The sequence below is a fragment of the Oculina patagonica genome, chromosome 4, assembly GCF_052425735.1.
Source record: "Oculina patagonica isolate OP01 chromosome 4, crgOcupat, whole genome shotgun sequence".
NCBI lineage: Eukaryota > Metazoa > Cnidaria > Anthozoa > Scleractinia > Oculinidae > Oculina > Oculina patagonica.
In genome coordinates, this window is record NC_135761.1 from 56,440,478 (window position 1) to 56,452,796 (window position 12,319).

Sequence of the window (12,319 nt, forward strand, 5' to 3'; positions counted from 1 at the left end):
GTCATCGGAGGTGCAGACTTGATCTCATGTTTCGATGTTTCGTTTTTTTGTTGTTTTATGCTAGACAAGCTTCTACATTTTCGTATTGAGCGATTAGATGTCACTTTTTCGTGGTGTGTGCATTAAACACAATCTTTAGAATTTTAAGCAATTGTTACCTGGTTACAAAAACAGCTGTGTTTGTTAAATGGCCAGACCAACGGCACACCAAACGGATATAAGTTTGTTTAGAAAATTTTGTTAAAATAAAATGATCTTGATTTATTGGTTCGCAATTATCAAAAACAGGAAAGGCTGAATACACAAGGTAACAAGAGAGCTAAAAAATGGTCGCTTTTAGCCACACTGTTGCCTCAACTCTTGCTCGAGACCAGCGTAATAAATAGATAAAACAGGGCAAAAACAAGTGAAAAAGAGTTAGTCGTGGTGTCAGTGTGCAGTGATAATTATTCCATTGTGTCGGTAACTTGGGATCAAACCGGCAAAAATCATTAGTAAGCTAATGATGGCAGAACACCTTACACATGCAGAATTAATTATTTGGACGTTGGCTTTCGCTCTAGAGTGCTTTGTGATCATTGTTGGAAACGCTGTCGCCATTTATGTGTTTTGGAAGCAAAGATCAACGCTCAAAAGAACTCGCTATCTCTTGATAAACCTTTCGGTTGCTGATTTCATGGTTGGCATTTGTGCAATTGACAATATTGTATGTTTTCCAATGAAGAACCAAGGATGCAAGATAGTTCAGAAAGCAACTTTAGTCGACGCAAGTTTTGGCATGGCTTCCCTATTATTTCTAGTTCTCGTTTCCTTAGAAAGACTCTATGCGGTCGTTTCGCCTCTGCGACAACGAGCGTCGAAAACTTCAATGTACTTCTACTTCATTTTAGCAAGCTGGATTTCATCAGCAATGCTGTTCCTGGTGATATATCCGATCTTTAATCACTATTCCATCAGCATTACAGTGAAGCCTGTAATTTTCTCAGTATTACAAATGTTAGGTTTAATAATTATTTGTGTTGCTTACTCAATAATATTAGTCTATTCCAAGAAAGAAGATCCAAGGCTACAAGAACATCAACGTCAACAAAGCAAGAACCTTGCTAAAACTATTTTTATTGTTGCTTTCCTGTCGGTGCTGACTTGGCTGCCGCATGCAGTTATCAACATTCTACGTTACGTCGCTGGTATACAGGAAGGAGAGATGTATCGTGCCGGGCAGGTTTTTCGCATGGCTAACTCGTTTATTAACCCGATTGTTTACTGTTACCGAATGCCCGAGTTTAGAAATACACTGAGGAAACGTTTTGTTAAGAAACCACAAGTTCGAGTTATCCCATTAGAAAATTTCCACTCCATTGCTGTTTCTCCCACTGTAATGCACTAGTGAGGGACATGTACAGTTTGGTGTGAATTATAGTGTGTGAAATAGCAAAATATCACAGTATTATTTTAATACACCAAGTACATGCACAGTTTAGATGGGCAATGGTACCATATTTCTTCCAAGCGTATACTGTAATTATATTTGTTTCTTCCTCTTATAAGGTCTCTGGTGGCCATAATAGATCATAATGTTAATATTGTTCAGACGTGTTCTTGTAATAGCAAAATTTTTGAAATTGTCATATTATTTGAACGCTGGATCTTGCAAAACTCGTTTTCTGCAAATTCATTTGTGTTCACGCTTTCGGAAATTTAGTTGTTTATTTTTTCCAAGAGGGCATGCACGGTAACGAATCTTGCGATCTGATTGGCCCCTCGGCGCGAGCAAGATTTTCCTATCTCTGTCCACGGGCAACGGTGGGTAATTGATTTGGCGGCGAAACGAACAAAACCCTGGAATGATTTGCTCTTCAAAATCGAGGTAGTTGTTCACTAAGAGCTATAAATGTAAAAGAAAAAATTAGCAGTGGAATTAAAGGCGTCAAATCTCTCCAAAAGGCGACTAGTCATTCTCTTTATTGGCAAAATAAATGTATAGTTTTTATAGCCGTAGTTTGTCGATTGTTGTTTGTGCATTCGCACTGTTTTTCACGCGGCCATTGCATTTAACTGCAAGTCACCGGTTTATAGATTCGAGTTATCCTTTCAAACACCTTTCTTCTCTGCAACTTTTCTGAAAAGTCGAATACTGCTTATCACCATTTAAGAAAATGAGATGCTTTAATAAAAAGCAGTCAAATTATTCCTTGCAATATCGTGTGCAGGAGACCAAAATACACACTTTCGTTTCATTCAGTCTTTCAGTTCATTTTCAGTTTTATCAAAACAAAATACTATGGGAAAAAAGGGAAATCAACACAGCAGTTATTGACTCGTTAAATAGAAATGTGAATAGCTAGAAATTGTGTTGTGAGTGCTTTTCAGTCCGAGAAGTAGGCCCTTGTAGGTTTAATTAACTAAAAGAACTCGCAAGCAGAAATTCAGTTAAAAAAGTTTCGTGACTCGCTGATTTTTCACTCTCTTTTGGTGCTACATGGTGCTTTTTTGTTATATCCGCAGATGCTTTCTTCTGACGAACTTTTCCTTGAGTACTGTTCATTTTAGCGAATTTAATTTTTTTGGAATAAGCTCTTATAGCAAACAGGTCATTCTTCACTCTTGCCGTAGCTAAGCGACCGACTCAACATTGGATGCGCGCGTACACAAACACATTTTGCAAGACGATCTTTGTAAGTTTTTTTTTTTAAACATTAAAGTAGGAAAAAATAAGTTATTTACCGGCTTAGGGTTGGTCCGTATAGTGAAAAGCTGTGACCGAGGTCTTGAAAATCGGCCGAGGGCAGCATTTTTGAGACTTCGGTCACAGCTTTTCACTATATGGACCTCCCAGCCGTCAAATATCATGTAAACATTCAGCGCCTTCTTTAGACCCTAAAGCTGATTCATCATCCTAACAAGTGTCTTGGAATATCTTATTAGCTTATAGCCGAGTAGGAATAATAACAGTTGGCCACTTAAGGCCATTGCCCTGTATTGCATTGCGCATCCTTACTGAGCAGAATTTTACGCGTAACTTGTAGCGCGGGCACATAAACAAAATGGAAGCTTTTTTCTATGACTTAGTCCGCGAGAAAAAAAATCGTCTTTTCTCGTTAACGAGTATGGTGACCTTTCAATATTTTCTCATATTTTGGGTGTAGCGATCAAGTTCCTTCTGTAAAACAAAAATAGATCAACTTCTATGTTGGAAAAATAAATTATTACTGGAAACGTCTACTTTGCCAGTGTTCGCTAGGGAATTATTAAGGAATTATGTGGTACATACAAGGTCTTCCTGCTCTTAAACAAATATGGAGTCCCCACTTTTTTATTTCAAAATTTAAGTCCCCTTAAGGTAGAAAAAAAGTGTGCAAAGTTTGGTTGAAAATGTATGTTCAGTTCTATTTCGGGCCAATGAAAAAGGTCATGTGACCACTTTGGCTGATGTGCAGGTAATAAGTTGAAAACACGAATAGCATATATGTAAAATATATATTTATGTATATTTTGTACAATAAGGTCACTTTGTTGAGCACAATCGATGTCTTTCCTGAACTCCTTAGATGGGATGCTAGTCCATCGCAGGTTTACCCCCAGCAGTAAAATTCGTCTGCAGCTGGGTGGTGAGAGGCACTATGGGAGTAAAGTGTCTTGCCCTAGAACGCAATCATGATGAAGGTACCCCGGCCAGGGCTTGAGCCCGGACCGCTCGGTCTGGAGTCCTGGGCCAAGTTGTTCAAAGGGTGGAAACGCTATCCACTGGATAAATCGCTATCCAGTGGATAAGTGTTAACAAAACATACCACGCTATCCACTGGATAGTGATTTATCCGGTGGATAGCGTTATCCATCTTTTGAACAACTCGACCCAGCGCGATAACCAATAAGCCATTGTGCCTCCCATGATCAATGTATGTCATGATACACGGTAGTCCAAACAATTGCACTGAAAGACGTCGTATATATCCAGCTACCGGACATGACAACGCAAACAAACTGACGTTACGTCCTGCCTACGACATCACTGACACGAAAACCCGCCCCGCGCCCGCATACTCGATAATAATGACGCACTTAAGGTAATTTTAAGTGTTATTAATGTTCCTTTGCGAGGAATAACCTTTCAGTGAAGTTTCACTTGTTCAAACAAGCTTGTGTTACAGCATCCTCCTAGAGCTTTTGCCACCTGCGCTTTATTGTGACATACACATGGCTTAGCTGAAAATTAATTTCAATGAACACCCAATTTGCAAGAAACTTTATCTGACTAAAACTCTGCCTGATAGGACAATTTGGCCGGCTTGTAAACTCATGACATATTGCAGTCACTTCTGTCACTGCCAACACGATGTTGAATTAATAATTTTGAATTAAGAATTTTGAAAATTGGTGAAAAAAAACTATTTTATAACTGAGGGCATCATCTGATGTCGACAAAGGACAACTGTTCAAAAAAAACAACTGTTTGTATCTTTCAAAAGCATTGAAAATTGTGTTCTACACGTTACTTGCAATTTTTAAAACAAATCCTTACTACTTTTTATTTTATTAATTAAGTTCTTGTTCTGACCGAAAGCATCTTCATTACGACCAAGATAAATAAAGTAGATAACTTAATAAAGACAGAAGCAATGTTTACAAAGAAGAGGCAAATGTCACTTAAAGATGAAAACAAAATTGACCCACTGAATCCCAAATGAAAATGCACCCTTTGCTATGCTCTAAATATACCTCTTCTATTCATAATAAAGTTAAGAGACTTTAAGGCTGTTTGTCTCAATTGCTTTATTCGTTAGAATTTTAACACGGCCAGTTTGTAAAACCAAGACAGCTGTGTTTGTAAACTTTATGGCAAATGGAAATAACGTCGATGTAAACTTCTCTTTAAAAATGTTTCTAAATTACTATCGGTGCGGACCTTGCATTAATTTAACCCACAAAAAAAGCCTGATAATTACCTTGTCATAACAAACTGACGCTTAATTACGGCCGCATCGGGGAAAACGCAGATGTCAAAACAATACAAGTCAAACAAAGTTAATAGCAGATTGCCTTACTTGCAAGTAGTGCACTTTTTTTACAAAAAAAAAAAACTGTTTATTCACCAATTTACGGGAACGAAAATGGCAGAGAACTTTACAAGAACAGAAATAATTCTCTGGACGATAGCTTTTTCAGTGGAAAGCTTGGCAATTATTGTGGGAAATGCTGTCACCATCGCCGTATTCTGGAAACAAAAATCAACGCTGAAACGAACCCGCTATCTTTTGATAAACCTCTCCGTTGCTGATCTGATGGTTGGTGTTGGTGTCATTGAGGATACCGCGTGTCTATCTCTTAAGAACGAAGCATGCAAGATATCCCAAGAGACAAACTTAGCTGATGCAACTTTTGGTATAGCATCGTTGTCGTTTTTAGTTCTTATTGCTTTAGAAAGGCTTTACGCCATCGTTTGTCCTTTACGACACCGAACGACGAAAACATCAACTTACTTCTATTTCATTGCAGCAAGCTGGGCTGTTTCAACAATACTTATCATAACAACATATCCCATTTTCGATCACTTTAAGGTTAAAATTTTATTTCAATCTGTAGTTTCATCAACGTTTACAGCGACTTGCTTGATTATTATTTGTGTTGCATACCTAACAATATTAATTTATTCCAAGAAAGAAGATCCAAGATTATCTGCAAATTGCCGGCAACACAGCAAGAAGCTTGCTAAAACTCTTTTCATTGTCACATTATTGTCGGTGATAACCTGGCTTCCGCATGGAATAACTAATATTCTACGTTTCATCACAGATAAAGAGGAAGGGAACGTGTATATGGTCGGACATTTTTTTCGGTTGGCAAACTCTTTGGTAAACCCAATAGTTTACTGTTATCGAATGCCAGAGTTCAGAAAGACACTGAGGAAACTTTTTGTTCAGTGGAAAAGAAACAATCGAGAAACACAAGCTCAACTGTCTCAGCTAGAGCTGACTAGCTGGAATCAAGATCCTCCCGTGTTACTGTCTTTTTCACATTTAAATGCATGAAGCTCAGTCGCCAGATTATAGACTCGATTAATCCTCAAACACCTTTCTTTTCTGCAACTTTCCTCCAAAACCGAATACTGCTTATCACTATTTAAGAAAATGAGATGTTTTAATGAAAAACAGTCAAATTAATTCGCGCAATATCGTATGCGAAAGAAAGTTAGTTACTTCCCTGAAATTTACGAAATGAATACTCTATACAAAATGTAAAGCTTCTTGAATATTGAACCAAAAATGCAACAAATTACATGTGTACTTTTAGCTGCTCAGAATTGACCCTCTAGAAGGTTGTTTATCCTCTTAGCTTTTTTGTTGTTTCTAAAAAAAATTCTTCACAAAGTCAAATCTCGTTACTAAAACTATGGATGTCCTTTACCAGAACCTATTTCAAAGGAACAAGCGCAATTAAAATCTCATCCGTGGATCATCAGAAAATTACTTTTTCTTGGGTCTTCTTATTGTGAGATGCCAAAAGAGACTGCACAACTGTATATTATAAGGGATATGATATGTATGCGCCAAAACTACTAAAGACTAAAAAAGGTTTCGCATCTAAGAGTTTACAGAACATATAAATATTAATATGCTGACGCATGACTGCACTTTCCTTTCGCGAGCACCTAAAACTAAGTAGATTAGTAATAGGTTTTATCCCTTGTATCTTTTGAGTACATTTGACGCTATACCTTAAGACTATAATATTTATATTTCTTTATGTTCTAATAAAAATGACTTAAAGGACTGTGTCACGGCTGATTGAAGTTTATTTTTTTAGTTTTGCCAAATACTTGCTATGAATCCTAATGTTTGCAAAGGAATACTTCTAGTATCTAAATGACAAAACCATAGCTTCATTGTATCCAACTTTGTCTCCCGGGCGATAAAATTTAAAGTTACAAGCAAACGAGATTAACTTTGAAAACTGGTCCGCCGGACCATTTTTCAAAAACCCATATCGCAATCCGTTTCAATCTTCGTCATTTCTGGCCATCCGTACCTTCTTTTGTATTTACTGTGCTATCGAAATGTCCCTTCACTTTTTAGGAGGTTATTTTTATATTTCACTAAACTTGAAGGTCATTTTCCCATGCCTTATTTCTAAAATCGTGACACAGTCCCTTTACAGACTCAAGCTATGCAGTCAATTATTGAGATAATGAATAGCTTAGCTTTTATTCGCGTTTTGAAAAACATGCTCATTACAAATATATGCATTGTTTTAACATCATTATCGTCATCGGAGGTGCAGATTGATCTCACGTTTCGTTTTTTTTTTTTTTGCTAGACAAGCTCTACATGTGAGCGTTCATGGTTTGCATTAAACTTAGTTGTGTTACCTGTTCGCTGTGTTTGTTAAATGGCCAGACCAACGGCACACCAAACGGATATAGTTTTTTAGAAAATTTGTTAAAATAAAATGATCTTGATTTATTGGTTCGCAATTATCAAAAACAGGAAAGGCTGAATACACAAGGTAACAAGAGAGCTAAAAAATGGTCGCTTTTAGCCACACTGTTGCCTCACTGACTCTTGCTCGAGACCAGCGTAATAAATAGATAAAACAGGGCAAAAACAAGTGAAAAAGAGTTAGTCGTGGTGTCAGTGTGCAGTGATAATTATTTCATTGTGTAGGTAACTTGGGATCAAACCGGCAAAAATCATTAGTAAGCTAATGATGGCAGAACACCTTACACATGCAGAATTAATTATTTGGACGTTGGCTTTCGCTCTAGAGTGCTTTGTGATCATTGTTGGAAACGCTGTCGCCATTTATGTGTTTTGGAAGCAAAGATCAACGCTCAAAAGAACTCGCTATCTCTTGATAAACCTTTCGGTTGCTGATTTCATGGTTGGCATTTGTGCAATTGACAATATTGTATGTTTTCCAATGAAGAACCAAGGATGCAAGATAGTTCAGAAAGCAACTTTTATCGACGCAAGTTTTGGCATGCTTCCCTATTTTTTAGTTCTCGTTTCCTTAGAAAGACTCTACGCGGTCGTTTCGCCTCTGCGAACGGGCGCATCAAGTACTTCTACTTCATTTTAGCAAGTGGATTATCAGCAATGCTGTTCCTGTGATTATCCGATCTTAATCACTATCCATCAGTATTACAGTGAAGCCTGTATTTCTCAGATTACAAATGTTAGGTTTAATAATTATTGTGTTGCTTACTCAATAATAAGTCTATCCAAGAAAGAAGATCAAGGCTACAAGAACATCAACGTCAACAAAGCAAGAACCTTGCTAAAACTATTTTTATTTTGCTTTCCTGTGGTCTGATGCTGCCGCATGCAGTTATCAACATTTAGTTACGTCGTGGTATAGGAAGGAGAGATGTATCGTGCCGGGCAGTTTTTTGCATGGCTAACTCGTTTATTAACCCGATTTTTACTGTTACCGAATGCCCGAGTTTAAAATCATGAGGAAACGTTTTGTTAAGAAACCACTAGTTATCCCATAGAAAATTTCCACTCATGCTTTTCTCCCACTGCAATGCATAGTGAGGGAAGTACAGTTTGTGTGAAAAATTGAAAGATTAAGTAAGTTAGAGGGAGTTTCAAGCGTTTTTTTTTTTTCTTCTTAAAGGTCTTGGTGGATAATGGATATAATTAAATATTCAGATTATTTAGTGATAGCAAAATAGACGGACGAAAATTCTCGATATGTGCTCTTGTTCGGAAATTATTTTTCCAAGAGGGTTGTAGGTGAACGTGCCCCGGCGCGAGATTCTATCTCTGTCACGGGCAACGGTAGCGTGGGTATGAGGCGGCGAAAGAACAAAACCCTGGAATATTGCTCTTCAAAATCGAGGTAGTTTTCATAGGCGGTAAATGTAAAAGAAAATACAGTAAGTTTAAAAGGCGACAATTTATGATTAGCTTTGATTTTTTGTGTTCACGCATGACTACAAGTCGAGTTTTAGATTGATTTCCTTTCAAAACCTTCTTTCACTTTTTGAAAAAGTAACAAAGAAAAGAGATGTTAATAAAAAGCATCAAATTATCCTTGCAATATCGTGTGCAGGCGACAAAATACACACTTTCGTTTCATTCAGTTTTATTTATTTATCAAAACAAAATACTATGGGAAAAAAGGTAAATCAACACAGCAGTTATTGACTCGTTAAATAGAAATGTGAATAGCTAGAAATTGTGATGTGAGTGCTTTTCAGTCCGAGAAGTAGGCCCTTGTAGGTTTAATTAACTTAAAGAACTCGCAAGCAGAAATTCAGTTACAAAAGTTTCGTGACTCGCTTTTCACTTTTTTGGTGCTACATGGTGCTTTTTTGTTATATCCGCAGATGCTTTCTTCTGACGAACTTTTCCTTGAGTACTTTCATTTTAGCGAATTTAATTTTTTTGGAATAAGCTCTTATACCAAACAGGTCTTCTTCACTCTTGCCGTAGCTAAGCGATTGACTCAACATTGGATGCGCGCGTACACAAACACATTTTGCAAGACGATATTTGTAAGTTTTTTTTTAAACATTAAAGTAGGGAAAAAATAAGTTATTTACCGGCTTAGGGTTGGTCCGTATAGTGAAAAGCTGTGACCGAGGTCTTGAAAATCGGCCGAGGGCAGCATTTTGAGACTTCGGTCACAGCTTTTCACTATATGGACCTCCCAGCCGTCAAATATCATGTACACATCAGCGCCTTCTTTAGACCCTAAAGCTGATTCATCATCCTAACAAGTGTCTTGGAATATTTATTAGCTTATTCCCGAGTAGGAATAATAACAGTTGGCCACTTAAGGCCATTGCCTTTATTGCATGCGCATCCTACTGAGAGAATTTTCGCGTAACTTGTAGCGCGGGCACATAAACAAAATGGAAGCTTTTTTCTATGACTTAGTCCGCGAGAAAAAAAAATCGTCTTTTCTCGTTAACGAGTATGGTGACTTCAATATTTTCTCATATTTTGGGTGTAGCGATCAAGTTCCTTCTGTAAAACAAAAATAGATCAACTTCTATTTGGAAAAATAAATTATACTGAAATGTCTACTTTGCCAGTGTTCGCTAGGGAATTATTAAGGAATTAGTGGTACATACAAGTCTTCCTGCTCTAAATATGGGTCCCCCTTTTTTTTCAAAATTTAAGTCCCCTTAAGGTAGAAAAAAAGTTAATTTGTTAAAATTATTATTTTTTCGGGCCAATGAAAAAGGTCAGTGATTTGGTGATGTGCAGGTAATAAGTTGAAAACACGAATAGCATATATTAAAATATATTTATTATATTTTTACAATAAGGTCACTTTGTTGAGCACAATCGATGTCTTTCCTGAACTCCTTAGATGGGATGCTAGTCCATCGCAGGTTTACCCCAGCATAAATTCGTCTGCAGCTGGGTGGTGAGAGGCACTATGGGAGTAAAGTGTCTTGCCCAAGAACGCAATCATGATGAAGGTACCCCGGCCAGGGCTTGAGCCCGGACCGCTCGGTCTGGAGTCCTGGGCCAAGTTGTTCAAAGTGTGGAAACGCTATCCACTGGATAAATCGCTATCCAGTGGATAAGTGTTAACAAAACATACCACGCTATCCACTGGATAGTGATTTATCCGGTGGATAGCGTTATCCATCTTTTGAACAACTCGACCCAGCGCGATAACCAATAAGCCATTGTGCCTCCCATGATCAATGTATGTCATGATACACGGTAGTCCAAACATGCACTGAAAGACGTCGTATATATCCAGCTACCGGACATGACAACGCAAACAAACTGACGTTACGTCCTGCCTACGACATCACTGACACGAAAACCCGCCCCGCGCCCGCATACTCGATAATAATGACGCACTTAAGGTAATTTTAAGTGTTATTAATGTTCCTTTGCGAGGAATAACCTTTCAGTGAAGTTTCACTTGTTCAAACAAGCTTGTGTTACAGCATCCTCCTAGAGCTTTTGCCACCTGCGCTTTATTGTGACATAAATGCTTAGCTGAAAATTTCAATAACCCAATGCAAGAAACTTTATCTGACTAAAACTCTGCCTGATAGGACAATTTGGCCGGCTTGTAAACTCATGAATATTGCAGTCACTTCTTCACTGCCAACACGATGTTGAATATATTTTGAATTAAATTTAATTGTGAAAAAAAAATATTTTATAACTGAGGGCCACTAGTCGACAAAGGACACTGTTCAAAAAAAACAACTGTTTTATCTTTCAAAAGCATTAAAATTTGTTCTACACGTTACTTGCAATTTTTAAAACAAATCCTTACTACTTTTTATTTTATTAATTAATTCTTTTCTGACCGAAAGCACTTCATTACGACCAAGATAAATAAAGTAGATAACTTAATAAAGACAGAAGCAATGTTTACAAAGAAGAGGCAAATGTCACTTAAAGATGAAAACAAAATTGACCCACTGAATCCCAAATGAAAATGCACCCTTTGCTATCTCTAAATATACCTCTTCTATTCATAATAAAGAAGAATTTAAGTTTTCCATGCTTATTCGTTAGAATTTTAACACGGCCTGTTTGTAAAACCAAGACAGCTGTGTTTGTAAACTTTACGGCAAATGGAAATAACGTCGATGTAAACTTCTCTTTAAAAATTTTCTAAATTACTATTGTGCGGACCTTGCATTAATTTAACCCACAAAAAAGCCTGTAATACCTTCAAACAAACTGACCTTAGGAGCTCGATGTAGTTTTTTAGCCAAAGGGTGGTTTTTTGAAAATTAATTTCAACCAATGCCAACATCGATATTTTCGTAAGCCATGACGTTTTTTGTTCTCAAAAAGCTTGAAAATTAATTGACTCTTTTTTTTTTTTTATTTCAGTTTATAGATATTGAAAATAAATTAGGAGCGTTCAAGTAAATCAAGAATGAATTTTAGAAAAACCCCGTTTTAATCTAAAATAGGCGCTTTAAATTTTTCGTATTATTTGAGCGCAGTACTCTCACTGAAATATGAATACTACACCACAAAGACCATACTAAAAGTGAAAGAGTTTTTGCTTTAATTTGTTAAAATATATCGACTGCCAATTGTAGGAAATATGAGGAATTAACATAAACTTTATTCTTGATTTACTTGAAAACGCCTTACAGATTTTCCTAAAATTGTGTACAGTTAGTCAATCTACTATACTTGAACATATCAAAAAATGAATACCAAGGTCAATCTAGATCGAGAAAACAAGCTTTTGAGAACAAAAGAAAACGTCAGTGGTTGCTATGGTAACCTTTGTGATTAAGTGACGGGTAAAAAATAAAAATTTGGTCAATGATCATTATGTGTATTTTGGCAAAAATCGAGCATTGGCTTCCTTGATA

The 12,319-nt window shown here is 36.9% G+C and overlaps 2 protein-coding genes across 2 annotated transcripts; both read left to right on the forward strand.

Moving 5' to 3' along the window:
- Nucleotides 1-315: 315 nt before the first annotated feature.
- Nucleotides 316-1,475, forward strand: LOC144648875 (somatostatin receptor type 3-like). The gene has a single exon (XM_078508320.1). The coding sequence runs from the start codon at nucleotides 503-505 to the stop codon at nucleotides 1,385-1,387; it is 885 nt and encodes a 294-aa protein (XP_078364446.1). The 5' UTR covers nucleotides 316-502; the 3' UTR covers nucleotides 1,388-1,475.
- Nucleotides 1,476-5,108: 3,633 nt separating this feature from the next.
- On the forward strand, nucleotides 5,109-6,027 carry LOC144648953 (adenosine receptor A3-like). Its single transcript, XM_078508406.1, has one exon. The coding sequence runs from the start codon at nucleotides 5,109-5,111 to the stop codon at nucleotides 6,024-6,026; it is 918 nt and encodes a 305-aa protein (XP_078364532.1). The 3' UTR covers nucleotide 6,027.
- The last annotated feature ends 6,292 nt before the right edge of the window (nucleotides 6,028-12,319 follow it).